Source organism: Neofelis nebulosa, chromosome 10 (genome assembly GCF_028018385.1).
Source record: "Neofelis nebulosa isolate mNeoNeb1 chromosome 10, mNeoNeb1.pri, whole genome shotgun sequence".
Taxonomy (NCBI): domain Eukaryota; kingdom Metazoa; phylum Chordata; class Mammalia; order Carnivora; family Felidae; genus Neofelis; species Neofelis nebulosa.
The window spans coordinates 106,885,973-106,912,536 of NC_080791.1; the positions used below are offsets into that span (position 1 = coordinate 106,885,973).

Here is a 26,564-nt window from a genome sequence, read left to right on the forward strand (position 1 = left end):
CGAGCTCCCTTAAAATCCTCCTCCCCCTGCACAGCTCTGTGGGTCAGAAAGAGCAGGATTCGCATGAATGCAAAATCCGGAGTCGTTTAGCTCAAGAAAAAGAACTTCGGAAGAGCTCTTCGTCTCTGGGAATGTTCGAGCCGAGGTTTCCGGGATGTGTCAGATGGTATTCCGGCATCACAGACCAGAGTCGGCCTCAGAAACAAGCAAGACCCGTCCCACAGAGAACAAAATGAAACGAGTATATGAAATGATGCCTCGCAAGGTGCCTGGCGCCTAGGGGAGGCATAATAAATATTCGGTTCTTCTCACCCCGAGAGTCCTTGGATCTATGATCACATATATTGGATATATTTCTGGAGGGGTAATTGGATACACTCTGGATTCCTCCAGAAGCTCCCGATTTTCTCGGGAGGAGCTATGGCGAGAGAAGGCAAGGGGAGGAAAGGGGCTGTGATTGTCCTTGCTGGTGGCAGCCGTTCTTCCTCTGCCTGGAATTTCCAGCACCTTCAGGCAGGGCCAGGCTTGAGCCGTATGCTGTCCACCACAGCTGAAAGAACCACACCGGCAGCTTTCGCTCCTTCCATCAGGGCGTGTTCCACCTGCAGAGCAGAGGGGTTCACAGGACACTCAGAGGCTGGTGCCCTGCCCTACCCCTACACCTCACCCCTCCCCTTCAGGAACCGGCCTGCCTGGAGTCTTTTTCTAGAGGAGGAAGCGACCTGGCTGGCCTATATTTCCAAAGATTCGAGAGAAGTCAGGATGGCTCGGGATGGACAGCCGAGGCAGATGCTCTCCCTTTCCCCCACGGGCATCCACGGCTCCTGGCCCCCTTCTTCCCTCGGAGTCCATTCAGCTCAGGGTCTGCCTCTAGTGTAGGGCTCAGAGGCAAAGGATCTCCGAGCGGCACAGCCACAGGGGCCCTCATTCCATATACAGGGAATCTGAGAGCCACGGAGGGGGGACTCACTTGGACACAACTCACTGGGACAAAGTCACGAAGTGAATTAGTGTCTAAGCTTGGCCCACACTCCAGAGAAGGCCCCCTATAATCCATCTGATCCTTGGGGGTCTTCTTTTCATGTACAAACGCTCAGGGGACAGGCGATCCTTCACACCGGAACCCCCAAGCCCTCGGCCCTGGAGTGAGGCCTCCCAAGAACGGTGTACGGGCCACGAGTGGACAGAGTACAAAGGGGGAAGGTGCACAAAGTAGAGGGGACAGGGGCGGGGGCTGGGTGACCCGCTCACACTCAGCAACTGTAGACAGACTGGGATTTGAGCCCCGCAGCCAGAGAGAGCATAAAAAGACATAGGAAAAAAAGCAGAAACATTACGTCCTACCTTTCATTCTTGGTATTTTTTTTTTCTTCTCACAATTAATCTTTATTTTTACTTATTTAGTTTTTAATTCCTGACTTCTTAATCTATGAAAAAGGGGATGACAACTACGTCCTCCACTCATCTCAGGGGGTTTTAGTAAGGACCGAATATAAACAAGGGCCGCCCAAGTTGTCACAGATATTTAGGTTTTCAAAGCTCTTGAACACATGGGCTGTGCCTGGTTGGATTTACTTCCGCTCTGTGTGGTGGGAAGTCATAAACCCAGACACAGCACCGGCTGGCCAGGCAGGTTAAGCGGGTGAAACCGGAAGGTGGCTTACCTAACCCCCGCCACACACACCCCGTCGAAAGAGGCAGACACGCTTGGCCCCACAGCGTGTCGGCAAGCAGGGGTACGCGCCTGACGGCCTGATCAATTAGTTGTTTTAGGGAGGCTGTGAATCCAGATCTTTTTATATAAAACCTCTACGTGGTTAAATGCTGTTTGGGGCACCTGAGGGGCTCAGTCAGTTAAGCGTCCGACTTCAACTCAGGTCATGATCTCACAGTTTTGTGAGTTCGAGTCCCGTGTCAGGTTCTGTGCTGACAGCACAGAGCCTGGAGCCTGCTTCTCTCTCTCTGCCCCTCCCCTGCTCACACACACACACACACACACACACACACACACACACTCTCTCTCTCTCTCTCTCTCAAAAATAAATAAACATTAAAAAAAAATGCTGGCAAGTCATTCAAATTAAAAAAAAGAAACTACTAGTCATCCAGGCAAAACACGTCTGTGGGTCTCATGTCGCTGCTAGTTTGCAGCTTTAACAATAAAGTATGGACCTCGGTTCATCCCCATCCTGTCAAAGAACAGTCTCAGAAATAAAAATGGTTTGACCGAGGAGACACACGGCCAAGCTGGGACTCGGCCCAGGGTCCTTGCTCTACAGTCCTCCGCGGGTTCCTAGCGGTGAAAATACCTCCTGAACCGTAAAGCCCCATAGAAGCAGAAGCCCAGTAGTGCAACCAAGAATAGGAAACCACCGCGCACCGTTCCGACCAGTGACTGGGATGACAAGGCCCCAGGAGAGCCGGGCAAGGAGCCACCGGCGGAGCCAAAGGCACCCTACCTGCTGGCTCCTGGACACACCGTATCTGAGGTCGTTGACGAAGTGCTCACAGTTCCTGTCAATCAGGCTGTACTGCACCATCTTGTTGATCATCTTCTTCGTGCGCCGGATGATCTTGTCCACGGGCAGGGGCAGGTACGTGCCATCCAGCTTGTTGTTGATCTTCCAAGAGCAGCCGTGCAGCACGTCCTCCAGGCGACTGTATTTCACCACGGCCCGGTTGCTGAAGATGGAACTGATACTGCCGGCCTCAAATTCCTCACCTAGAGACCCAGATGAACACAAGCTGGAAACCTGCAAGGGACAGCTTGGCGGGGGGGGGGGGGGGGGGGGGGGTGCAGAGCACTGGCTCCGGCCAAGATGTTGGTCAAGCTGCTTCCCTCCGAGGCCTCGGCTTCCCCATCTATAAAAAGCATGGCAGGGGGCGCCTGGGTGGCTCAGTCGGTTAAGCATCCGACTCTTGGATCTTACAGTTCGTGAGTTCGAGCCCCGCCTGGGGCTCTGTACAGATCAGTGCAGAGCCTGCTTGGGATTCTCTCTCTCTCTCTCTCTCTCTCTCTCTCTCTTTCTGCCCCTCCCTCGCTCATGTTCTGTCTCTCAAAATAAAGAAATACGCTTAAACAAAAATCAAAAGGCACGGAAGAGGATGGGAGTCAGATGAAAGGAGTTGCCCGGGACCAACTTGCCCGTGAAGACTTTTACCCTGCACCGCACTCCCCACGGTCAACCCCCGCAGCAATCTCTCTCTTATAAAACTCTAGAAGAACCTTAGGTCACAGCCCCGGACTCCATCCTGGGTTGCACTGACCTGACAGAGTCCTAAGAGTTTTGAGTCTGGCCTTCCTAACTAGACTTCAGCATCTTTGCAAACGTGCGCTAAGCACCCTTACAGGTAAGTGTCAGCTCCCGGGTGTGGGGCTCTGTGACATGCCTCCCTCTGCAGCCACCGCTGGGCACAAGCAGACAGGCCTCTCGCTGCTACCCCACTCAGCTTCCAGCCAGAACCACGATGCCTTTCTCTCCACTCAAACACTGGGATTTGGAAACAGCATTCCACGGATTCGAAAAGAGAAACATTTGAAAGGGGTTATGTTATCATATTCAGTCCTCAGAGGACACAGATGCTCAGAGAGGGTCAAGCACCTGCCCAGAACCAGGACGGTCGCAATCTAAAACCAAGACTGTGTTTCTGCCGAGACCATATGGATAGGCCAAGGTGGGTACCCTCCTCCTCTGAAAGCTGTCTGAGAACAAGAAGTGTCCCTTGTTCTGTCCTTCCGTATTAGAAGACTCTCTGTTGATTTTACAAGAGCTGACAGCAGGGAATTCAGCTCCGAGGAGCAGAATTCATTTTCAGAGGAAGATCTGACGGGGAGGGTGGGGACGTGACTGTTAGCGACCTCTCTGGTTATACAAGACGGAGGCTCCCGGACTCAGTCTGGGAAGGAGAGGTGGAGGAAACTGTAACGGGGAGCATTTTTTACCTTGTCCGGGTGTAGGCGGGGCATGGGAGAGGGAGGGGCTCTGCCCTGCTGGAAGGTCCCAGCAGGTTGAGAGGCTGGGCCCAAGGAGGAGGACGGAGCCCCAGGCAGTGAGAGCCGTGAGCAGTCCCAGTGCCCTTCTGTAATTCCATCCTGAACGGGCAGTCCTTGCACAGGACGCAAAATTCCAAAGGCATCAAAGAATATGCATATTCTCCAGCTCCTCCAGGGCCCTTCGCCCCAGGCGACCAGTTAACTGAGTCAGTTTCCTGTTCTGTTCTGTCAGTTTCCCCGCTTCCTCCCATCACATCTCCACTCAAGTTTTAATCAGCTGCCAGTTTCGTCTCAGCCTTTGTGGGAGGCAATGTTTTTTTCAACTTTTTTTTTTTTAATTTACTTTTGGGACAGAGAGAGACAGAGCATGAACGGGGGAGGGGCAGAGAGAGAGGGAGACACAGAATCGGAAACAGGCTCCAGGCTCCGAGCCATCAGCCCAGAGCCTGACGCGGGGCTCGAACTCACAGACCGCGAGATCGTGACCTGGCTGAAGTCGGACGCTTAACCGACTGCGCCACCCAGGCGCCCCGTGGGAGGCAATGTTGACAAATGAAAGAACAGCTGGGTCCACAATGAGGCCCAGCAGCCCCGGACAGGTGGAAAGCGCAGGGAGACAAGGGCGGGCGGAGGGGCCCAAGCGATCAGGGAGCCGGAAGCAGCATTTGGGGACGATCGGAACCTGTAAGCATCTGCACTCCTCCCGGGGAACCCTCAAAAGTATGAGGAAGGGGGACTGAGGTTCAGGGAACAGGGGGACACTTTCTGACTTTCCATCTCCCTTAGGGCTGGACACTCAGTGGTTTTTGGTAGACAAGAGATCAGGCTCCATCACCCAGTTCAATTAAGGCCCGGTAATGCTTCGAGAATTCTACGGCTAATGAAAGGCAGCAGCTGAGGAACATGATAACTAACTGTATTTCTTTTCACTCCGCTAACTTCAATATCAATATCAACATTTCAATAGAGTATCCACTCTTACTCGGGGGAGCCAGATGGACCACATAGTCGTCTTCCACGTAGATGGCCCAGTGCTCATAGCCGATGCGAAAAATCTCAATCAGGTCTCCAGGTCTGGGTCTTGGTTTGCTCTGTGACGGAAGAAATAAGATCGAAGAAAGAAACTGCACGTGCCCAAGGACCCGGTTTGGGGAGCAGCTACCGCTCAGCCTGAAGACACCGGATTCCATCGCTTTACAGAAATCCCGGCGGCAAGAAGCTCTTTCCACACACGGCACCAAAGGACCCACCCCCCCTCCTGCTGTCACCCTCGTTATGAAAGCCACAGAGGCTAACTGTGCCAGCTATCAATGTATTGCCCTTTGGTTCCAAATACACCCTCCAGATGAGTTCTGCGATATGTGCTGGAACTCTTTTCAGCTTTTCTCCCTGAAAATGAGCACTGTGGAAGGGGTTCTCCTGCAGGGGCGGGGGTGGGGGGGTGGTGAGGAGGGTGATGGTCAGTAGTGTGGGTGTGAGGACTTCTAGTGGAGCTCTGCCTGAGCCGGATCCCTCCGACCCCATCACCTTGCAGCCTTGGCCTGGCAATAACCCTTCTGGGGCCCTTTTGATGGAGACATCAGTGCCCAGACACTTCCTGCACCTGCTGATGTCCCGATTTCCTCTACAGGTCACCACGTGGACCACCTGTGGTCCAAAGGGTCCTCCCCTCCTCCGCATGCCAGCTCCCCACACACACTCCAAAGGGTTGCATTTGCCCAGCAGTCACGGTGCCGTCCCAGCCTGGCCAAACCAAACTTCTCTGCTCACCTCTCTAACTGAGTCTCAATCCCTTCCAAGTCTGTCCTTCCTTGAGTTTTCTCCCTCAGCCCTGGGAGACCATACTGAGTTTCTTCATATCTTTTTTTTTTTTAATGTCTATTTATTTTTGAGAGAGAAAGAAAGACAGAAAGACAGAAAGGAAGGAAGGAAGGAAGGAAGGAAGGAAGGAAGGAAGGAAGGAAGGAAGGAAGGAAGGAAGGAAGGAAGGAAGAAAAAGAAAAAAACTCTCATATCCTTCCTATCCCATATCCCTCCTTCTGTAATGTGCGTCCCTCCCAAACTATCCCTGTTTGTCCTGGGAAGAAGGTCTGTTCCCTGATTCCTCCCTGAGAAAGGAAGGTCAGAGCCAGTTTAGACAATCAAACCACCCCACCGAGCCATCAACTACAGTGGCTTTGCCACTTACGCCAACTTTGCAACAATTTGCCCACATAGCCTAACTTCCTCAAGGCTATAGCTCACCTCCCCGTTCCCCCCTCTATTTCCCTGGTGAAGGACAGCCATTCGCCTGGGCCAAACCTCCTGGAAGTAAAAGGGGGGTGGGAGGGGGTTCACCTGTTTCTTTTCCAAGTTACAAATTCACAAAGTTTGCTTAACCATCACCACCATCCAAGTGAGAACGTGGATTGTCCTAAACATCCGAAGAGATTTCTCGTGCCTGTGTAGACCTTCCCATCTCCTAACCCCAGCCCCAGGCAACCCTGGGTCCATCAGCCCATCATTCACCTTGATTTTGCTAACTGCCTTTTCTGGGTACAAGGATAAGATCACATTATTTCTGTCCTTCATTAATATGGTGTAGGACATTAATTTATTTGAGGGTGTTATACCCAACTTGCACACCTGGGATAAATCTCAGTTACGGTGTATATCCTCTTTCTGTGTTGCCGAATTCAGTCTGCTGGTATTCTGTTGAGGATTTTGACATCTATATTCACAAGAGATACTAGTCAGTGGTTCTTTTCTTTGGGGAAGAGGAGGGAATTTTAGAATTTTCAGGAGTTTTCTTTTGTTCCTTAACACTCTTCACCTGGAGTATTACCACTGGATAGGGGTAGTAAGGTAAAAACTTGAATGTGATTCACAACAGACTCAATAGTCAACAAGAATTACCACTCCCTTAGGGGCGCCTGGGTGGCTCAGTCGGTTAAGCGTCTGGCTTCGGCTCAGGTCATGATCTCACGGTCCGTGGGTTCAAGCCCCGCATCGGGCTCTCTGCTGACAGCTCAGAGCCTGGAGCCTGCTTCGGATTCTGTGTCTCCCTCTCTGTCTGCTCCTTCCCCACGCACACACACTCTCTCTCTCTCTCTCAAAAATAAATAAACATTAAAAAAATAAAAAGGAAGACTGATCTGGAGTATGGCCTGGGGACTAGAGTTTTAAGCGCTCCCCAGGTGACTCTACTCGCAACCAGTGTTATAGCTACATTGGAGGCTTTTCCAAAGTCTTGTCCTTCCTTTTCCCTGTACTTTATCCTCCCCAGCATTTCATGGACCTCACAGAACCGTCTATAGCCTCCAGGACAAACCTCCAGTCCCAAGTGATGTTCCAATCTCCAATTCCAGATTAGGGTCTCTGTGCCCTCTTTCTCTCTTTGGAGTCAGATGTTACTTCAAAACGTTCCATCCACCTGCCTTTTATTCCCTTTGCAGAGACCGGCAACCCGGCTCTGACCCTCCTCCCAGAATTAGTCACCTGCTGAGAAAAACCGGTATTTTGTAAGGCCCCGGGATAATGTTTCTGAAAGTTTTATCAATCTGACAGACGTGGCAGGGAAGTGGGTCTCGGGTTTGTTCCTGCCTACAGCCTGTGGCAGGTTGGCAAGAGCAAAAATCACAAGGTAAGAGCAATAATTTGAACTCCTAGGAGTAAAAAGGTGAAGCCCTGGGACCTCTTCTAGAACGCATGGACTCTCGGATCAACCCCTGACCAGGTATTAGAGCGGATGTGGAAAGCCAGCGGTGTAAGAAAATCCTCAAGACACAAATATTAGGAATTCCACTTTAGGCTCTGACCCTGACCCCGACAACATCTCAGAAATAAAACCCAGAGCCTGACTCTCTAAAACCGGGAAGTGAATGAAACCATGTATCAATGATATACAAAGTCTCCTACAAGGACCCATGATAATGTTGCTTATCACATTGTAATGTAAGTCTTATCTACTTCCGTTTCCCCACACAGTCTGTGAGGGCCTTGAGGGCAAGGATCCTTCCAGATCTCTGCTAAATAAAAAAAAAAAGGAGGGGGGGCCTGGGTGGCTCAGTCGGTTAAGCCGCCGACTTCGGCTCAGGTCATGATCTCACGGTCCGTGAGTTGGAGCCCCGCGTCGGGCTCTGTGCTGACAGCTCGGAGCCTGGAGCCTGTTTCCGATTCTGTGTCTCCCTCTCTCTCTGCCCCTCCCCCGTTCATGCTCTGTCTCTCTGTCTCAAAAATAAATAAATGTTAAAAAAAATTTTTTTTTAAATGTAGCCAAGGAAACTTCGATAGTCCTTATTTCACTGCTATTAAGTAAAATCCTATTCATCTCTTACTACATTTTTGCCAGTAACATTGAGTCCTACAGACCTGCTTTTTGCTTATAGTGTTATCAAATGGGATTCCAAAGCCTACCCTTAAAAATGCAAGGTTGTTTAAAAGCAATCTTCTAGGGGCGCCTGGGTGGCTCAGTCTGTTGGGCGTCTGGCTTCAGCTCAGGTCATGATCTCACAGTTCATGAGTTCAAGCCCCGTGTCGGTCTCCGTGCTGACAGCTCAGAGCCTGGAGCCTGCTTCCGACTCTGTGTCTCCCTCTCTCTCTCTCTGCCCCTCCCCTGCTCATGCTCTGTCTCTCTCTGTCTCAAAAATAAATAAAACATTTAAAAAAAAAATAATAAATTAAATAAATACATAAATAAATAATAAAAATAAAAACAATCTTCTAAAATGTCGAAGATGATGTCCTCCCCGCAGCTAGAAGGGCAACAGCAACTTCCCACATCATAAAGCTTGCTAAAGAGTCTGACTTGGTAAAGTACTAAACTGAAAACACTTACAAAAATATCAACCTTGTTATATATTGTGCAATATGGGGGCTTCGTGAACATTTATGACTGCTACCCACTCGCTCTGCTCTCTGCTAAGCTAAGTCAGTCAGTCCTTAGAGTACCATTTGAACAAAATGGTCTTGAAACATTCTGGAAGTTGGCATAGTGTCCTGTGAAAATACCCTTCAAGGAGAAACAGAAATTCTTATTGGTGGCCGGACTTGATCATTCATTGGCCTGCTAATAATGTTCTAATCATCGACAATGCTACATTCCTGAACAACATAACTAAGACCAACTCGATTGGCACTTTCCTCTTCTCTCATAGAATCAATTGGCCCTATCCTCTTCTATCACATAATGAGAAATAAAAACCTTTGACTGTTAGGATCATTATTTTACTAAAGAGGTCAAAAGCCTCACCTCCTTTAAGCGAGTGCAATGCAGAGGGTCTTAATGAACCCACAGTAACTGGGACAGTCAACTTCTGTAGCCAACTCTCAGCACCTAGAATCATATCACACTAAAACCACCTCTAGAAGATACCTTCAAAAACACTGGGTCCAATCTCTTCATTTTTTTCTCATAACTTCAATTCTTTTCAAAGGCAACTGACTGGGGGCGCCCGGGTGGCTCAGTCGGTTGAGCATCCGACTTTGACTCAGGTCATGATCTCGCAGTTTGTGGGTTCGAGCCCCCCATCGGACTCTGTGCTGACAGCTCAGAGCCTGGAGCCTGTTTCTGAGTCTGTGTCACCCTCTCTCTATGCAGCCCCCCTTGCACTCTGTCTCTCTCTCTCTCCTTCGAAAATAAATAAATGTTAAAAAAAAAAAACTGTAATTTAAAATAAAAGGTAACTTACATCCAAGAGAATTGAAAACCTATGTCCACACTTGTACATGAATGTTCGTAGCAGCAATATTCACAATGGCCAAAAGATGGAAACAACCTAAATGTCCATCAACTGATGGATAGCTAAACAAAACGTGGTCTATACAAACAATGGAATATTATTCACCAATAAACATGAATGAAGGGCCGCTGCATGTTACAGCATGGACAAACCTCATAAACATTATGTTAAGTCAAAGAAGCCAGACACAAAAAAACACATACTGAATTTCATTAACATGAAATGTCCAGAATAGGTCAATCCATAGAGACAAAAAGTAGGGTTCCCAGGTACTAGGACAGAGGGAAACCGGGAAGTGACTGATAACGGGTAGAGAGGTTTTTGAGAATATTGAGAAAGTTCTAAGATTTTTTAGTGACAATGGCTGCACAACTCTGAATGTACTAAAAACCCGTGCATTATAATTATACACTTTAAAGGGGTAAAGTTTGGGGCACCTGGGTGGCTCGGTCAGTTAAGTGTCTGACTTTGGCTCAGGTCATAATCTCAGGGTTTGTGAGTTCTAGCCCCACATCGGGCTCTTTGCTGTCAGTGCAGAGCCTGCTTCAGATCCTCTGTCCCCCTCTCTCTCTGCCCCTCCCCTGCTGGTGTTCTCTCTCTCAAAAATAAATAAACATCAAAAAAAAAAAAAAAAAAAAGGTAGAGGCTGTTAGATTGGATTAAAAAGCAAAACCCAACTCCATGCTGCGTACAAGAAACATATTTGAAATACAAATGCATAAATAGGTTACAAGCAAAAGCAAGAAAATTTTATGCCATGCTAGCACTAATTGAAAGGAAGTTATACTGGGGTGCCTGGGTGACTCAGTTGGTTGAGAGTCCGACTTTGGCTCAGGTCATGATCTCATGGTTCGTGGGTTCGAGCCCCACATCGGGCTCTCTGCTGTCAGCTCAGAGCCTGGAGCCTGCTTCGAATTCTGTGTCTCCCTCTCTCTCTGCTCCTCCCCCACTCATGCTCAGTCTCTCTCTCTCTCTCTCTCAGAAATAAATAAAAACATAAAAAATAAATAAAAAATAAAAAATAAACATAAATAAAAAAAAGAAGGGAAGCTAGAGTGGCTATACTTTGAAAGTAGATTTCAAAGCAAAGAATATTACTAGTGATAAAGAAAGTAATTTCATAATAAGGGAATCCGTTTATCAAGAATAAATAATAACCCTAACTGTCTACATGTCTAATAACGGGCCCCATGATTCATCAAGAATGAACTGATAAAACTGTAAGGAGAAAGAAACAGATCCATAATCATATTCAGAAATTTCATACTCCTCTATGTAATTAATAGAAAAATATCAACATAAGACCTGAATAACACTATGGACCAACTTGACCTAACTGATATTTATAGCATACCCCATCCAATAATAGCAAAATACACAGTCTTCTCAAGAGCTAACAGAACATTTACCAAGATGGACCACATTTCGGGCCATAAAGCAAGTCTCAATAAATTTCAAATGGATTCAAACCATATGAAGTGTGTTAAACGGGGAAGTTTATAGTCATAAATGCCTATAATAGAAAGGAAGAAAGGTCTGAAATCAATGACCTCCACTTCCACCTTAAGACATTAACAAAGAAATGTGAGGGGTGCCTGGGTGACTCAGTTAGCTAAGCCACTGACTCCTGATTTCAACCCAGGTCATGACCTCATGGTCGAGAGTTTGAACCCCATGTCAGGCTCTGCACTGGGCACGGAACCTGCTTAAGATTCTCTCTCTCTCCCTCTACCGCTCCCCTACTCTCTCTCTCTCTCTCACACACACACACACACACACACACACTCTCTCTCTCTCTCTCTCTCTCTCTCTCAAAAAAATAAACGAATAAATAAATAAGAATTGTGAAATAACACCAAAGTAAGGAGAAGAAAGGAAATGATAACAAATGGGGCAGCAGCAGAGATACAGAAAACAGAAAACAATAAAAGAAAATCAATGAAATCATAAGCGAGGTCTTCGAGAAAACCAATAAAATTGATAAAACTCTAACCAAACTGATTAGAAAAATAAAGAGAAGACAAAAGTTACCAATATCAGGGATGAGAGAGATGACATTATTACACATTCTGCAGATAGTAAATGGGCAGTGAGGGAATATTACAAACAACTTTATGCCCATAAATTTGACAAATTATAAGAACAGCAGAGATTCTTTGAAGACACAAGCCATTAAGGCTCACTCATGAAGAAACAGATCATGTGACCACCCCATATCTACCAAGGGTTTGTAGTTAAAATTCTTGTAGGCTTGTAATTAAAATTCTTCCCACAAAGAAAACTCTAAGCCCAAATGACTTCACTGGTAAATTCTACCAACCATGAAAGGGAGAAATGATATGAATTCTACACAGAATATTGTGAAGTGAGAATACTTCCAAACTCAATCCATAAGGCGAGCATTACCCTAATACAGAACCAGACAATTACAAGAAAATAAAATTACAGATCAATATCCTTTATGAATATAAATACAAAAATTCTAAGCCAAATTCTATAAATCGAATCAAACAATGTATAAAAAGGATACATCATGGCCACGTGTGGGTTCCCCCCCCCAACCCAGTATTTCAGGGTTGTTAGAACATTTGAGCACCACTCAGTGCAATTCAAACTAAAAAAGGAAAACTGTGATCTCAATAGGCCCAGAAAAAGCACTTGTTAAAGTTCAATGTCTATTCCTGATTTAAAAAAAAAAAAAAAAAGCTCTCAACAAATTTAAAAAGGGATTAAAAAGATCTGATAAAATGGCTCTATGAAAAACCTACAGCTTACATCATGTTGAATGGTAAAGACTGGATGTTTTCCCTTTAAGTTGAAGAATGAGACAGACATCTGCTGCCACCCTGCTAGTAAGCATTGTACTGAAATTCCCAGCTAGTGCAACTGAAGACAAAAAATAAATAAAGGCATCCAGATTAGAAAAGAAAATGCCAAACCGTCCTTATTTGCAGATGATGTGATCACCTATGTAAAAGGTCTATTGGAATCTACCCCCCAAAGGATACTAAAGCAAGTAAGTAAGGTTGAAGGTAAATCTACAAAAGTCAATTGTGGGGGGCTCGGTTGAGTAAGCGTCTGACTCTTGATTACCTCTCAGGTCATGATCTCATGGTTCATAGGATCGAGCCCCATCCTGGGCTCCATGCTGACAGCATGGAGCCTGCTGGGGATTCTCTCTCTCCCTCTCTCTCTCTGCCCCACCCCTGCTCACGTTCTCTCTCACACGCGTGCAGTCTCAAAATGAATAAATAAACTTAAAAAGTATTTCCGACTACTAGCAACCAACGGTCAGAAATTAACATTTTTTTCAGTTTAAATTTTCAAAATTGAAATCTGAAAAAAAATTTTAAGGTATTTCAGGGGTATCAAAAAATATTAAATACTGACCAAAGATCTGAAAATCTTTCAAAAGAGGTGCTAGATCTGTATGCTGAAATTTATAAACCATTGCTGAGGGAAATGACAGAAATAAATAGCGCATCTTGCTCATGGGACAGGAGACTCAATATTGTTAAGACATCAATTCTCTTAAAGATTTGATGCGATTCCCATCAAAATCCCGGAAGGCTTTTTGTAGAGCCAAAAAGGTTGGAGGACTAACATTACTTGATTTCAGGAGTTATTATAAAGCTATAGTAATCAAGATAGTACGGTACTAGCCCCACAAAAGACACGTAGGATCAACAGAACAAAACAGAGAGCTCTGGAAGAGACTTACAGTACATAGATAACTGGGTTTTACGCAGGTACAAAGACAACTCAATGGAGAAAGAATGGTCTTTTCAACAAATGGTGCCAGGACAACGGGATATTCATAAGGAAAACAAAACAAAACAAAACTTCAATCTGTACCTCACACCATATACTTAGCTCAATACGTATCAAAGATGTAAATGTAAATGTAAAAAAAAAAAAAAAACTAGGGGCGCCTGGGTGGCGCAGTCGGTTAAGCGTCCGACTTCAGCCAGGTCACGATCTCGCGGTCCGTGAGTTCGAGCCCCGCGTCGGGCTCTGGGCTGATGGCTCGGAGCCTGGAGCCTGTTTCTGATTCTGTGTCTCCCTCTCTCTCTGCCCCTCCCCCGTTCATGCTCTGCCTCTCTCTGTCCCAAAAATAAATAAAAAAAAAAATTAAAAAAAAAAAAAAAAACTAAAACTTTAAAATATCTAGGGGTAGCTGAGTAGCTCAGTCGGCTAAGTGTCCAACTCTTGATTTCAGCTCAGGTTGTGATCCTGGAGTGGTGGGATCAGACCCTGATATTCTCTCTTTCTCCCTCTGCCCTACTCCCCTGCTCGAGAGAGCATACTGCAAAGCACGTATCTGATGAAGGGCTTGCACACAGAATTTCTGAAGAACTCCCAAACACACAAACCCAAGGCAAACAATGGGCAAAAGATTTGGACACTTCACCAAATAGGATATATGTGAATGGCAAATAAACACATGAAAAGATGTGCAATATCATTAGTCATTAGGGAAATACAAATTAAAACCACAATGAGATCCCTACATACTTATTAGGATCGCTAACATTAGACACTAACTATACCAAACACTGATGAGGTCACGGAGGAACTCGATCGTCTGGTGGGAGTGTAAAATGGCACAATCAATTTGGAAAACAGTGAGTTAAACATACATCTACCGTATGATCTAGCCATTTCATTCCTACATATTCACCCAAGAGAAAAAGACAGCATATGTCTGTACAATGGCTTGTGCACAAATGTCCACAGAAGCTGTATTTGTAAGAGCCAGAGACTGGGAACAGCTCAAATGCCCATCAAGAGGTGAATGAAAAAAAAATGGAATACTACTCAGTAGTAAAAAGGAATCAACTATTAATAACACCCAACAATATGGATACAACTTAATTGTTTTTAATGTCTATATTTGAGAGAGAGAGAGAGTGAGTGAGCGGGGGAAGGGGCAGAGAGAGACGGAGACAGAATCTGAAGAGTTGTCGGGCTTCAAAGCCCGACGCGGGGCTCAAACTCACGAGCCACGAGATCATGATGTGAGCCAAAGTCAGACACTTAACTGACTGAGCCACCCAGCCGCCCCTGGATACAACTTTAAATAATTACATGAAATCATGTGAAAGGAGATGGACAAAAAGGGCATGTATGATATGATTTCCTTTACATAAATGTCTAGAAAATGCAAATTAATATACAGTGACATAAAGCAGGTGATTCCTGGGGATGCAGGTGAGGGGGGGGGACTTACAAAGGGAAACAAAATTTCGTAAGTTATGGAGATGTTCATTATCTTGATTACGGTGATGGTCTCGTGGGTGCACCCACATGTCACAACACATCCAACTCTATATATTCTAAATATGTGCAATTTATTGCATGTCATTTATACCTCAATAAAGTTCAATGAAGAGTTCAACAAAGCTGTGTTTAAAGAATTTTTGAAGGCATATCCAACATCCCAAGTCGCTAGGCAGTTCAACCTGCCACACAGTCTAAATAAAGTAAAACACAGTCTGCAGAGAAGCCACAGGCACATTAAAGATACGCGCTAAGAATTCTTGGGATGCCCACCTTGGCGGCTTGCTTTGCTAACTTGCTTGCACTCTCAGGCTTCGGGGTTGAATGTGACTCTGCTCTTTTCTGGTCGGGTGTGGTCTCCAAGTTAACTCCGGGCTCCTCCCTAAATGAATGTTGGGATCACGTAGTTAACAAATCACACTATTTCACAAACACTGGAAATTCTGCATCACTTCAGATGTGGGATTTTAAGATACCTTTCAATTTTCAGATTCTAGGAAACATTTTCCCCAAGGCTTGTTTCTGCAATCACGCATTTAGCTGTCGTACAAAATCACCGCCGTTTACTGCTTTTCAGACGATTGTTTAAAATGCTAATGATAGCAATGAGCAGCTCTCAGGATTTTTTTTTTAATTGCTGATAATCTTTCTTACTTATCAAAGGGACACTTGCACATAGCTTTAAAAAACTAGTAATAGTACATAATGGCTTCCAATGAAATGCAGTAGAACTCTGCTCCCTCCCTTCTCTCTTCTGGTCCAGCTGTGAGAGGCAAGCCCCTTGAACTCTTGAGCTGTTTCTTCCAACAACTTGCTCCATATTTCTGAGAAATCTCATTAGGCCACAACAGTGTAACTGCAAGTGTCATGAAAGAAATCAGTAGATTTTGTCCCTTAAACAAAATGTTGCAGGAGAGGGCTGAAACCAAAGGCAGGAATATGCTTTGGGATAGTGTGGTGAAATATATTGGGGTCAAAAAGACACATGGCTGGCTCAGTCGGTAGAGCCTTAGGAGCACGGGACTCCTAATCTCAGGGTTGTGAGTTCAATCCCTACATTGGGTTTGGAGATCACTTCAAAAAAAAAAAAAAAAAAAAAATCTTTGAGGAGCCTGGATGGCTCAGTCAGTTGAGCATCCAACTCTCGGTTTCAGCTCAGGTCATGATCTCACGATCTCGTGAGTTCGAGCCCCGCATCCGGCTATGTGCTGACAGTATGGAGCCTGTTTAGGATTCTCTCTTTCCCCCCCCTCTCTGCTCCTCCCCCAATCACGCTGTCTCTGTCTCTGTCAAAAAAATAAATAATAAACTTTAAAATTTTTTTAAATAAAAATAAAATAAAATCTTTACAAAAAATTTTTAGTGTTTATTTTGGAGACAGAGTGTGAGTGGGGGAGGGGCAGAGAGAGAAGGAGACAGAATCTGAAGCAGGCTCTGAGCTGTCAGCACAAAGCCTGATAGGGAGCTCGAACTCACGAACAGTGAGATCATGACCTGAGCCAAAGTTGGGACACTCAACCAACTGAACCACCCAGGTGCCCCCCCCCCCAAAAAAAAAATCTTAAAAAAAATTAAAAAAAAAAGACGTGGGTTTGAATCCTGGCTCTGATATTTGCTGTCCAACCTTGAGCTAGTAAATAAATCTGTCTGAACATCAGTTTGATTATCTATAAAACAGAAAGTATTTTTCTCAGAATTCCCAAGAGAGTTAAATGAGAGACCATATGTACACGTCCGGTACATTACCAACCAAAAAAATGGCATTTTCTTGACCTTTCCCTATGCTTCACCTCTTCTCCAAAGTATAGTGTATGGGAGTGGACAGAACCCCTCCTTTTCAACATAGCTCTTTGGGGAACTTTCAGACCCTTAAAATCTTCAAAAGAAGCAAACTGTGTTTTCAATTAAAGTGAATTAAGGAAATTTGCAAGAAGATCTCATCATTCATTAGTGAGACCAACTGGCCACATTGTAAGCGTTCTTCTAAAGCGATTCTGTCCTCAGGGCTCTGGGCAAGACATTGTGACTAGAACTGCCGCAAGGCAGGTCCTGTCAGTGGCCCCAAGCCCTGGTCACAATCTGGTTATTATCAGGAGCACACGAGCCTTCCGATTACTGGTTAATGGTAGGCTGGTTCCTCTGAAAACCACCTCCGTAATTGTAAGAGCTGCCGTCAAAGTCGGTTCTTCAAAAGGCTCCCCCCACCCTAAAAGCCAGTCCCTCCATAGGGTGACTCTTACCCCTCCTGGACGCTTCTGTCCAGTTCTGAGGTTCCCTGCTGCAGGTGCTTGGGGGAGAGCTGGACCAACGCTTGAGAGGATATTTCTAAGGGGGAGAGGGGAGGGAAGATGCTATTTAAACCACAACTGCCTCCTACAGACCGGGAAATCTGTGAAGGGAGAGTTGGAGGGAGCGCCTCGGACATCTCTGTGAAGGTGGCTCCGAGCTCCAGCCTGGCCTGGTCAGCCCTCAGTCCATTTGGGGGGGTAAACGAAGGGGGCTGTGGGACTAGGTGCTGGAGAGGTCTCGGCTCCTCCGGTTAGGAAAGACTTAGGAACTCTCCGGGATAGAATGGGGAAGAAGGTGGAGGGAGAGCCCAGAAATCCCGGGACTAAACCCGGCAGCAGAAGCTTCTGAGGAGCTAGAACCCTAGAGCCGTTCTCAACTCCGCCTGCCCGGGACTGCCACCCCGCTAGCCCTACCGCCCCCAAGCAGAGTCGCAGGGCTCGCGCTGATGCAATGAACATCAAACGCTCCCTCCCGAGCGTGCACTCGTTCCGGTTAACCGGCATTTCGCGCCATCAACACGTAGCTACGAGAAGGGGCCTGGAAGACAACTCTGGTGACTTCTCGGGGCGGGGGTCCGAGAACCTCCCAGTAGGGCCTCCAGGCCGGGGCGCGGCGGCTCGGTGGGGAGGGGCCCGGTTGCAGCGGCGGCGCCCGGGCCGACGGGGTCACGGCTGGGCCCCGTACTTGCGGCTCCGGACGCGGGTTTGGGGCGGGGCCCGGGGGAGCGGGAGAGGCGGAGCCTGCTCTTCCCGGGGGCGGCCGGGCTCAGGCCCATCCCGCAGCTGCGGCTCGGCGCCGGCGCGGCCCAGGCGGCTCTGCCCCAGGTCGGCGGGGCCGCGGACGCAGGGGCGCGAATCCCGGAACGCGGGGCGCGCGGCCAACGGCGGGGGCGCGCGGGGCGCCGCGCGTACCGCCGAGGGAACAGAGAGGGCGCAAACGGGGGCGCTTGGAGGCCCGGGAAAGGCGGGGGAGGGCGGCGGCGGAGGTCATCCGTGGGGCGGAAGGCCACGCGGGCCAGTAGGCACGGAGGCGGGGGTGTGCCATCCGACCTCGCTGCAGAAGCCAGACGTCAAGGAGCGACAAATGCACTGAGGCCAGATTAGGAGGGCCTGGGGGAGGCACGCTCAGGAGTTAAGATCTTGAGGGATCCAAGGTTTTTAAATTATGTGCATGACTTAAATTATATATTTTGTAATTAATTACATATAATATGTAATGTACACAAAACGTATGGAATGCACGTAATTGTGAAAACGTGATAATAAAATTACTCCCCGTGAATACACCTGCCTACTTAAGAAGGGGAACACGCCTAGCACCCAGAGGCTAGGTCCTGTGTGTTCCTCCCTTATCCCATCTCCCTGCCGCCCTCCGCCAGAGGTATCCTCTGCCTACTCTTGTGTCTATCATGCCCTTGCTTTTTTTCTTTTCTTTTCTTTTCTTTTTTTTTTTTGAATCTTTTAATGTTTATTTATTTCCGAGAGAGAGAGCGCGAGCGAGGGAGGGGCAGAGAGAGAGAGGGAAACACAGAATCGGAAGCAGGCTCCAGGCTCTGAACTGTCAGCACAGAGCCCGACTCCGGGCTTGAACCCACAAGCCGTGAGATCATGACCTGAGCGGAAGTCGCACACTTCACCGACTGAGCCACCCGGGTGCCCCTATACCCTTGCTTTTTAAAATGGCTTTTTAGGGGCACCTGGGTGGCTGAGTCAGTCGGTTAAGCCTTGGACTCTTGACTTTGGCTCAGGTCATGATCTCCCGGTTGGTGAGATTGAGCCCTGCTTGGGGGCTGACTCTGCCTAACCTGTTTGGGATTCTCTCTCTCCCTCTCTCTCTCTCTGGCCCTCTCCCTCCCCCCTCTTAATAAACTTTTAAAAATAAATAAGTAAAATAAGCCTCTAAAAAAACAGCTTTTTTAAAATCCTTTCTTTGCATCCCTAATACATTGTTTGGTTTGGCGTACTTGAAGCCTTAGAAAAATGGTAAGCTGTGTTAACAAGCTTTTTCTTCTGCAACTTGCTTCTTTCAAAGCTGTTTCTACAATACATACCTATTACCGTGCAGATCGGTAATTCATTTTCCCTGCGGAAAAACATTCCATTCTGTGAATACACCACAATTTACTGACCCAGTGATAACGCCACTTGGTCCTTTTTTCTCATTTGGAATTCGAAACTATGGAAAAGAGCCCAAACTATGCCCGGGTGTGCACGCGCAAGAGATTCTACACAACAGAATAGTAAAACGTGTTCCCCACTGAGTGTACCAATGTCACTTCTACCAGTGTGTGTAAGAATTCTTATGGGTTTACATCTTCACCAAGAGTTGGTGCTGTCATCTTACTTTTTCCCGGTGAGTGGATGTAAAATAGTATTTTACGAAGGAGTTTTACTAGAAGTTGTGTTTTGGGGGGGGTGGGGGTGCCTGAGTGGCTCAGACAGTTACGTATCTGACTTCGGCTCAGGTCATGATCTCATGGCTCGTGAGTTCGAGCCCCGCATCAGGCTCTCCGCTGTCAGCACAGAGCCTGCTTCAGATCCTCTGTCTCCCTCTCTGTGCCCCTCCCCTGCTCGCACGCTCTCTCTCAAAAAAAAAAGAAAGTAAATATTTAAAAATTAATTTTAAAAAAAGAGAGGTTTGGGGCACCTGGGTGGTTTAGTCGGTTAAGCATCCAGCTTCGGCTCAGGTCATGATCTCATGGTCCATGAGTTCGAGCCCCTTGTCGTGCTCTGTGCTGACAGCTCAGAGCCTGGAGCCTGCTTCGGATTCTGTGTCTCCCTCTCCCTCTCTGCCCCTTCCCCGCTCATGCTCTGTCTCTCTCTGTCTCTCAAAAATAAATAAATGATAAAAAAAATTTTTTTGAAATAAAAAAAAGAGAGGCTTGATTCTATTCCTATAAAAATACCTTTTTTTTAAAACTAGAAGTTTTAATTTACATTTCACTGATCATTAAGATTGAAACCTTTATATATAGGTATAGCCATTTAGATTTCTGCTCTTAAAAAGTGCCTGTTTGTGTCTTTTGCCCAGTTTTCTTTGGAGTTGTCTTCTTATTAATATGGAGAAGCCGTTTATGTGTCTTTGATGCTCATCTTTGTCAGTTGTGTTTGTTTTTTTTTTCATATTTTCTTCCAGTTAATGGCTTAGCTTTCCACTTTCTTTCTGAAGTCTCCTGATAAGGAGATATTATTAACTTTAATGAAGTAGACTGTATCAGTCCTTTCTTTTGTGGTTAGCACTCTGTGTCTTTCCAGGAAGTCCTTCCTCGCCCTGAGGTCTGAAAAACATTCTATATTTTCTTGTGAAAGTTGCAAAATTTTGTCCTTTTCACTTAATCTGTCTGGAACTGATTTTCCCCATGTGAATAATCCCCATATGATTTACCCCAGCCTGACTTCTTGATAATTTCTTCTTCCCCCAGTAATGAGCAAGACCCCCTCTGTCACACCTCAGGCTTTGGTGAATGAGCAAGAATATTGTTGACTGTATTCTATTCCCCTGGTCAATGTGTCTCTCTTTGTGCTACTATCAAGGGATTTTAACCATTATATCTTTATGATAAATCTTAAATTAAAAAAGAATTTTATTTAATGTCTATTTTTTGAGAGACAGCGTGCATGGGAGAGGGGCAGAGAGAGAGGGAGACAGAATCTGAAGCAGGCTCCAGGGTCCGAGCCATGAGCACAGAGCCCGACGCGGGGCTCGAGCCCACAAGCCATGAGATCGTGACCTGAGCTGAAGTCGGACGCTCAACCGACTGAGCCACCCAGGCGCCCCTATGATAAATCTAGATATGTGGTTATCTTGAGATCCTTCCCTCTCCCCCTTATCCTTCCATAGAAGCTTCTTGACTCTTCTTGGGCTTTCGCTCTTCCATAAATATTAGCTTGTTAAATTGCTCAAAATACTCTGTCGACATCTTGACTGAAATTACATTGACTGGGTGGCTCAGTCAGTTAGGCGTCCGAGTTCGGCTCAGGTCATGATCTCACAGTTTGTGAGTTCGAGCCCCGTGTCAGGCTCTGTGCTGACATCTCAGAACCTAGAGCCTGTTCCGGATTCTGTCTCCCTTTCTCTCTGCCCGCCCCTCCTCACACTCTGTCTCTCTCAAAAATAAACATTAAAAAAAAAAAAAAAAAGGAAGAAATCACATTGAGTCAATAAATCAGCTTGGCGATTTTGACATCTTTACAAAATTGAGTTTTCCAGACGATTACATATGATCTCTATCTGTTAGGTCTCCTTTAACCTCTTTCGATGAAGTTTCATATTGTTCTTTGTAGGGGGTGCCTGAGTGGCTCCGTCGGGAAAGCATTCGACTCTTGATTTCTGCTCAGGTCATGATCTCATGGTTCATGAGTTTCATTTGCACTGTCGGCATGGCACCTACTTGGGAGTCTCCATCTCTCTCTCTCTCTCTCTCAAAATAAAGAAACAAACTTTATATTACTCTTCGTAAAGATTTGATCTTAGGTATATTACATGTTTCCCTCTACTCATTTGGAAGTTTACACTCTACTCTTTTATTTATTGCCCTTGAAATTTTAACATGCGTGCTCAAAGTCTAAAAGTAATATCTTAAGCACCCCTCTGAAACAATGCAAGGGTGGAGGGGCAAGAACTGGACTGGACGGCTGGGAGAGGAAGGACTCCTACTTCTAGAAGGGTCCAGGTGCGCCTAGGTGGCTCAGTCGGTTGGGCGTCTGACTTTGGCTCAGGTCATGATCTTGCAGTCCATGAGTTCAAACCCTGCATCGGGCTCTGTGCTGATGGCTCGGACCCTGGAGCCTGCTTCAGAGTCCGTCTCCCTCTCTCTCTGCCCCTCCCCTGCTTGCACTCTGTCTCTCTCTCAAAAATAAAATAAAAACATTAAAAAAAAAAAATTTAGAAGGGTCCCAAGGGAGACCCGAGTGCCTCTCTGAAGAGGTCCTCAGAGATGACAGAGTATTGGAGTAAAGGAACTTTGCCTGCACTCTGTCTACCGAGACCACATAAGCAGAGGCCTCAGCACTAGGACTGAAATGGCACAGAGCTGGGGACAGTCCACGGACCACCCCCGGCTTCCCGGGGCCTGTCAACTCTGACCTTCCTCCTTGCCCCCACATGCGGTGAAGTCTACACTCTCCTCTGCTCCCAGGCCCTCAGGCCATGCACCTCACCCCAGGTGAATTAGGACACGCGATCAAATCTGTACACTGAGATGTGGTTTTGGTTTGGTTGATTTTCTTGGTCGGGTGTTTTCTTTACTTATTTTAGGGTTTTGTTTGCTTTCGTTACTTTTTATTATGGAAACGTGCACATAAAAATAAAAGTCAGAGGAAACCGAATAATGGATCTCCACTAACCTTTCACCCAGCCTCTCCAGCTTACAGTGCATGGCCAGTCTTGCTTCATCTATACCCCCCCGCCCCGCCAACTTCCTCTCAACAACCAGATTTTTTTGGAGCACATGCCAGATGCCGTATCATTTCATCTGTAAGTATTTCAGTACATCTGTCTAAAAGATAAGGAATCTTTTAAAAATGAAGATGACCACAGCACCGTTAGTGCATTTAAAGACATGTTAGCAGTTCCGTAATGTCATCAAATAGCCAAAGTCTACCTCTCCCTGATTTTGCTTATATGTTTTTTTACGTGGTTTTTGTTTGAGCCCAAAGCCACGTGGATCCATAAATTACAACCAGGGGATGTGCCTCTTAATTTCCTTTTGTGAAAGTAGGAGTCAGCAACTACCCTCTAACTGCCATCCAGCCATTGCCTGTTTTTGTATGGCCTGAGAGCTAACACTGGCTTTATATACTGTTGAATCGTTTATAGGGATGTCTGGTTGGCTCAGTCGATTTCCGTCCGACTTTGGCTCAGGTCATGATCTCATGGATCATGGGTTCGAGCCCCACATGGGGCTCTGTGCTGACAGCTCAGAGTCTGGAGCCTGCTTTGGATTCTGTGTGTGTCTCTCTCTGTCCCTGCCCCACTTGTGCTCTGTCTCTCTCTGTCTCTCAAAAATAAGTAAACATTAAAAAAAATTTTTTTAACACAAAAATATCATTTATAGATTTTTGTAAAGTTTATTTATTTATTTTGAGAGAGAGAGACAGGGAGAGAGAATCCCAAGCAGGCTCTGCACTGTCAGCACAGAGCCTGACGTGGGCTCGATCCCATGAACCAAGAGATCGTGATCTGAGCTGAAATCAAGAGTCAGATACTTAACCGACTGAGCCACCCAGGCGCCCTTATTGTTAAACCACTTAGAACGCAAGAGTATTTGTGTCATGCGAGAATTATATGAAATCCAACTTTCAGCATCCATGTTTGATTTAAACATCACCTTTAAATCCCCTTTATTTCACCTTTAAAAGCCCTTTATTTTCAGACTGTGTTTGGCAACTTTCGCACGACAAGGGCAGGGATGTGTAGTTGCTGTGGCATCTGAGACTTTATGGCCTTCAAAGTGTAAATATTTACTCGCTGGCCCTTTACAGAAAACGTTTGCCAACCTCCAATCTTACCGGCTTCTCCTCCACCTCTTTTCTTCCCTGAAACTTTTTCATTGAAGTAACGGGGATGCTGGCATGGGCACCCTACGTGCTAAAATTGGAACAATACTGAGATGATTACCATGGCCTCTGTGCCAGGATGACACACACATTTGTGAAGCGTTCCATATTTAGAGGGAAAAAAAACAAACAAGCCCCAGAGAACCAGAGTTATTTGTCTTGTACAATACAATCATTCATGCCCTGTATTCCTAGACACTGGTAACTAAGTATAGAGACTCCATCAAATTCAGCTTCGGCGACTTTTTCTTCCAGAGGATTCCTTTAGCGTCCATGTGTTCTTCCATCAGGAAGTGAATATGTCTGCTTCTGTATCTTTCTCTGATGTCACCAACCGTTGACGACCAGCGCTAAACTATTTTGAGTTCCAGTAGCCAAAAGTGACTGGTGAGTGACCGGAACTGTCTGGGATATGATGAGGTCTGCAACCCCACGGGAAAGAGGGAGTCAACATACATGGTCAAGAGCCATGGTTGGGAATAAAAATCAAGCTACATCAAGTTTTTAGGTTGAGATTCTGCAATAAACTTATGTTCCATGGGGGAGGGAAGAAGGGTCGTAGGCTATACATCAAAGTAATGAGAAGTGTCGTGTTAGCCTACGGAGGTTACTGGTGATGCTTGCTCTTTCCCTCCGTTTTACAGTATTTCTGTCCAGATGGTTTGATCTCTTTGGGAGAAAAAGAAGTCAGCTCTGTCCTATTGGCTCTCCCCTCCAAGGGTGTGTTGTCTCTCCAATTAGACTGGAAGCTCCCTGAGAGCCAGAGTGACTGCTGCTCCCTTTAACAGCCACCGCACCTGGTCACGCAAAATGGCCGCGACCGTGAAAACGCACGGGGCAAAAGAGAATCGGAATAAATGGCAACTGTTTTCTCCAGAGTGTATTAACATGCTTCCAGACAACAGCATCTTTATTCCTTCAATAAATGCTGATCGAACATTGATCGAGGCCCTGCCCAGGCTCTATCCAGGCCGATTCTTGCACCCCCACGTCCTCCAAACTGGTCTCCACTGGAACCAGCCAGCTCACACACACCCCCACCCCAGATTACCCACAGCTTCCCTGTTTTTCCATGAATGCACCAGACTCTTCGCAATCCATTGGTTCAGGAGGCTGGAGTCTTCTGTCTGTTTGTGCGTTTGTTTTCCAGCTCCTTTTCCTCATCTTCCTTATGCAGCCACCTGTCTCATTCTGTGGATTCTTCCTCCCAGATTTCTGCTCGTTATCCCCCCATTCCGTTCCAGGATGGGTCCACACTGGTCCCGAGGGAAACAGGATCCATGAGAGTTTCCAGTGACCTAGAAAGGGAATCAGATAGAAGAAAGGGCTAAGATGCAGAGCAAAATAGGTTCATCTGGGCATTGGTCCCTCCCTAGGCCCAGAGTTACACCCATTCAGCGGCAGGGATTGGGAAAGAAGCTGCTGGATCAGAGAACAGGGGAGAGTGAGGAACCCTGAGGTCCCTGACCGTGGATTAAGTTTCCCAGGCTACGAATTGGTTATTCATAGATAATCAGGTAAAATTGCCTCGGTTACAATCCGCAGCCAGTTAGAAGAAAATGTGCCTAGTGTCTGCTTGGGCCAGGACTGCTGGGGAAGCGACAGAGAAGGAGGTGGCAGCTGGACAGGAGCCATAAACCACAGCTTGTTATAGTCATTCATTCTTTAAATACATTTTGAGCACTTGCTCGGTGTCGGGCGTTGCTTGGTACTGAGGGTGTAAGAATAAATTTGCCCTCATGGATCGTATAGTCAGGAAGGAGGGGGAGGGAGAGACAAACATTAAACGATTCTTCAATACAGAATGATGAGTATGGTAAGTGCTCTGAGGGAAAAGTCCAGGGGTAGGGAACTGGGGTGGGGGTGGGGGGCCACCAGCCTGGGGCAGGGGAAGCCCCTCTGGGTTCAATGTCAGGGTCAGCAGCAGCCCTTTCCCCTCCCCCACAAGTTCCCCTCACTCTGGCTCAGGAAGAGGGATTTTCCCTCTCCCACCCCTGGACAGACCAACGGGGTCTCATATTCGGTCTTGGGGGTCCAGGGTGACACCGGTTATAGGAATTTCAGGCTGAATTGTGCTCCGCTCCCAAAAATCATTATGTTGAAGTCCTAACGCCGGTAACTGTAGAATGAGACTATATTCGGACAAAAGGCCTTTAAAAGGGTCATTAGGGTAAAATGAGTTCCTGTGAGTAGGATCCAAGATGACTGGACCACTTTACAAGAAGAGATTAGGTCACATACACACAGATCAAGGAGCGACCCCTCTGCAAGCCAAGGAGAGGGGTCTCAGGAAAAAAAAAAAATCCTTTCCGACACCTTGATCTTGGGCCTCTAGCCTCCAGAACTGTGAGAAAATAAACATCTGTTGTGCAAGCAGGCACAACAGACAGACTAAGACACCCTCCTTCTGCATTCAGACGAGGACGGGGGACTGAGGCTGGGTTGGGGAGTGGGGGAGGACACATTTGCCCCTGGCCCAAAGATCTGTGCAGGCTGGGAGGCTGGGATGGGCCCCCTGCCCCTGCCCCACAGGATTCTCCACCTCGGCTTCTCCTCCACAGGGGGGAGAGGGGAGGGTGACCCTCTGATCGAATTTCCCAAGGCAAAGCGCCTTTAGCAGCCCAGCGCCTCCTACCTCCTACCCAGCAAGGCTCCTGGCTCTGCACCCCAAGCCCCGCCAGTGAAGCCCTAAGACAGTGAGTGCCTCTCACGCATCAACGTCAC

General features: G+C 46.8%; 1 protein-coding gene, 1 long non-coding RNA gene and 1 other non-coding gene across 3 annotated transcripts; 2 read left to right on the forward strand and 1 right to left on the reverse strand.

The window, feature by feature from the left end:
* Positions 1 to 330: 330 nt before the first annotated feature.
* PLAAT5 (phospholipase A and acyltransferase 5) lies at positions 331 to 18,135 on the reverse strand. The gene is made up of 6 exons (XM_058689371.1): positions 17,968 to 18,135; positions 17,235 to 17,319; positions 15,268 to 15,376; positions 4,977 to 5,085; positions 2,460 to 2,722; positions 331 to 602 (listed from the first exon to the last, which is right to left on the reverse strand). Exons 1-6 carry the CDS (start codon positions 18,056 to 18,058, stop codon positions 510 to 512), a joined length of 750 nt encoding a protein of 249 aa, XP_058545354.1. The 5' UTR covers positions 18,059 to 18,135; the 3' UTR covers positions 331 to 509.
* On the forward strand, positions 17,589 to 24,913 carry LOC131488053 (uncharacterized). Its single transcript, XR_009250062.1, has 4 exons — positions 17,589 to 17,836; positions 22,640 to 22,758; positions 24,096 to 24,227; positions 24,485 to 24,913. It is a non-coding gene; the product is annotated as an uncharacterized LOC131488053 (long non-coding RNA).
* On the forward strand, positions 23,845 to 23,954 carry LOC131488922 (U6 spliceosomal RNA). Its single transcript, XR_009250309.1, has one exon. It is a non-coding gene; the product is annotated as a U6 spliceosomal RNA (small nuclear RNA).
* Positions 24,914 to 26,564: the final 1,651 nt, after the last annotated feature.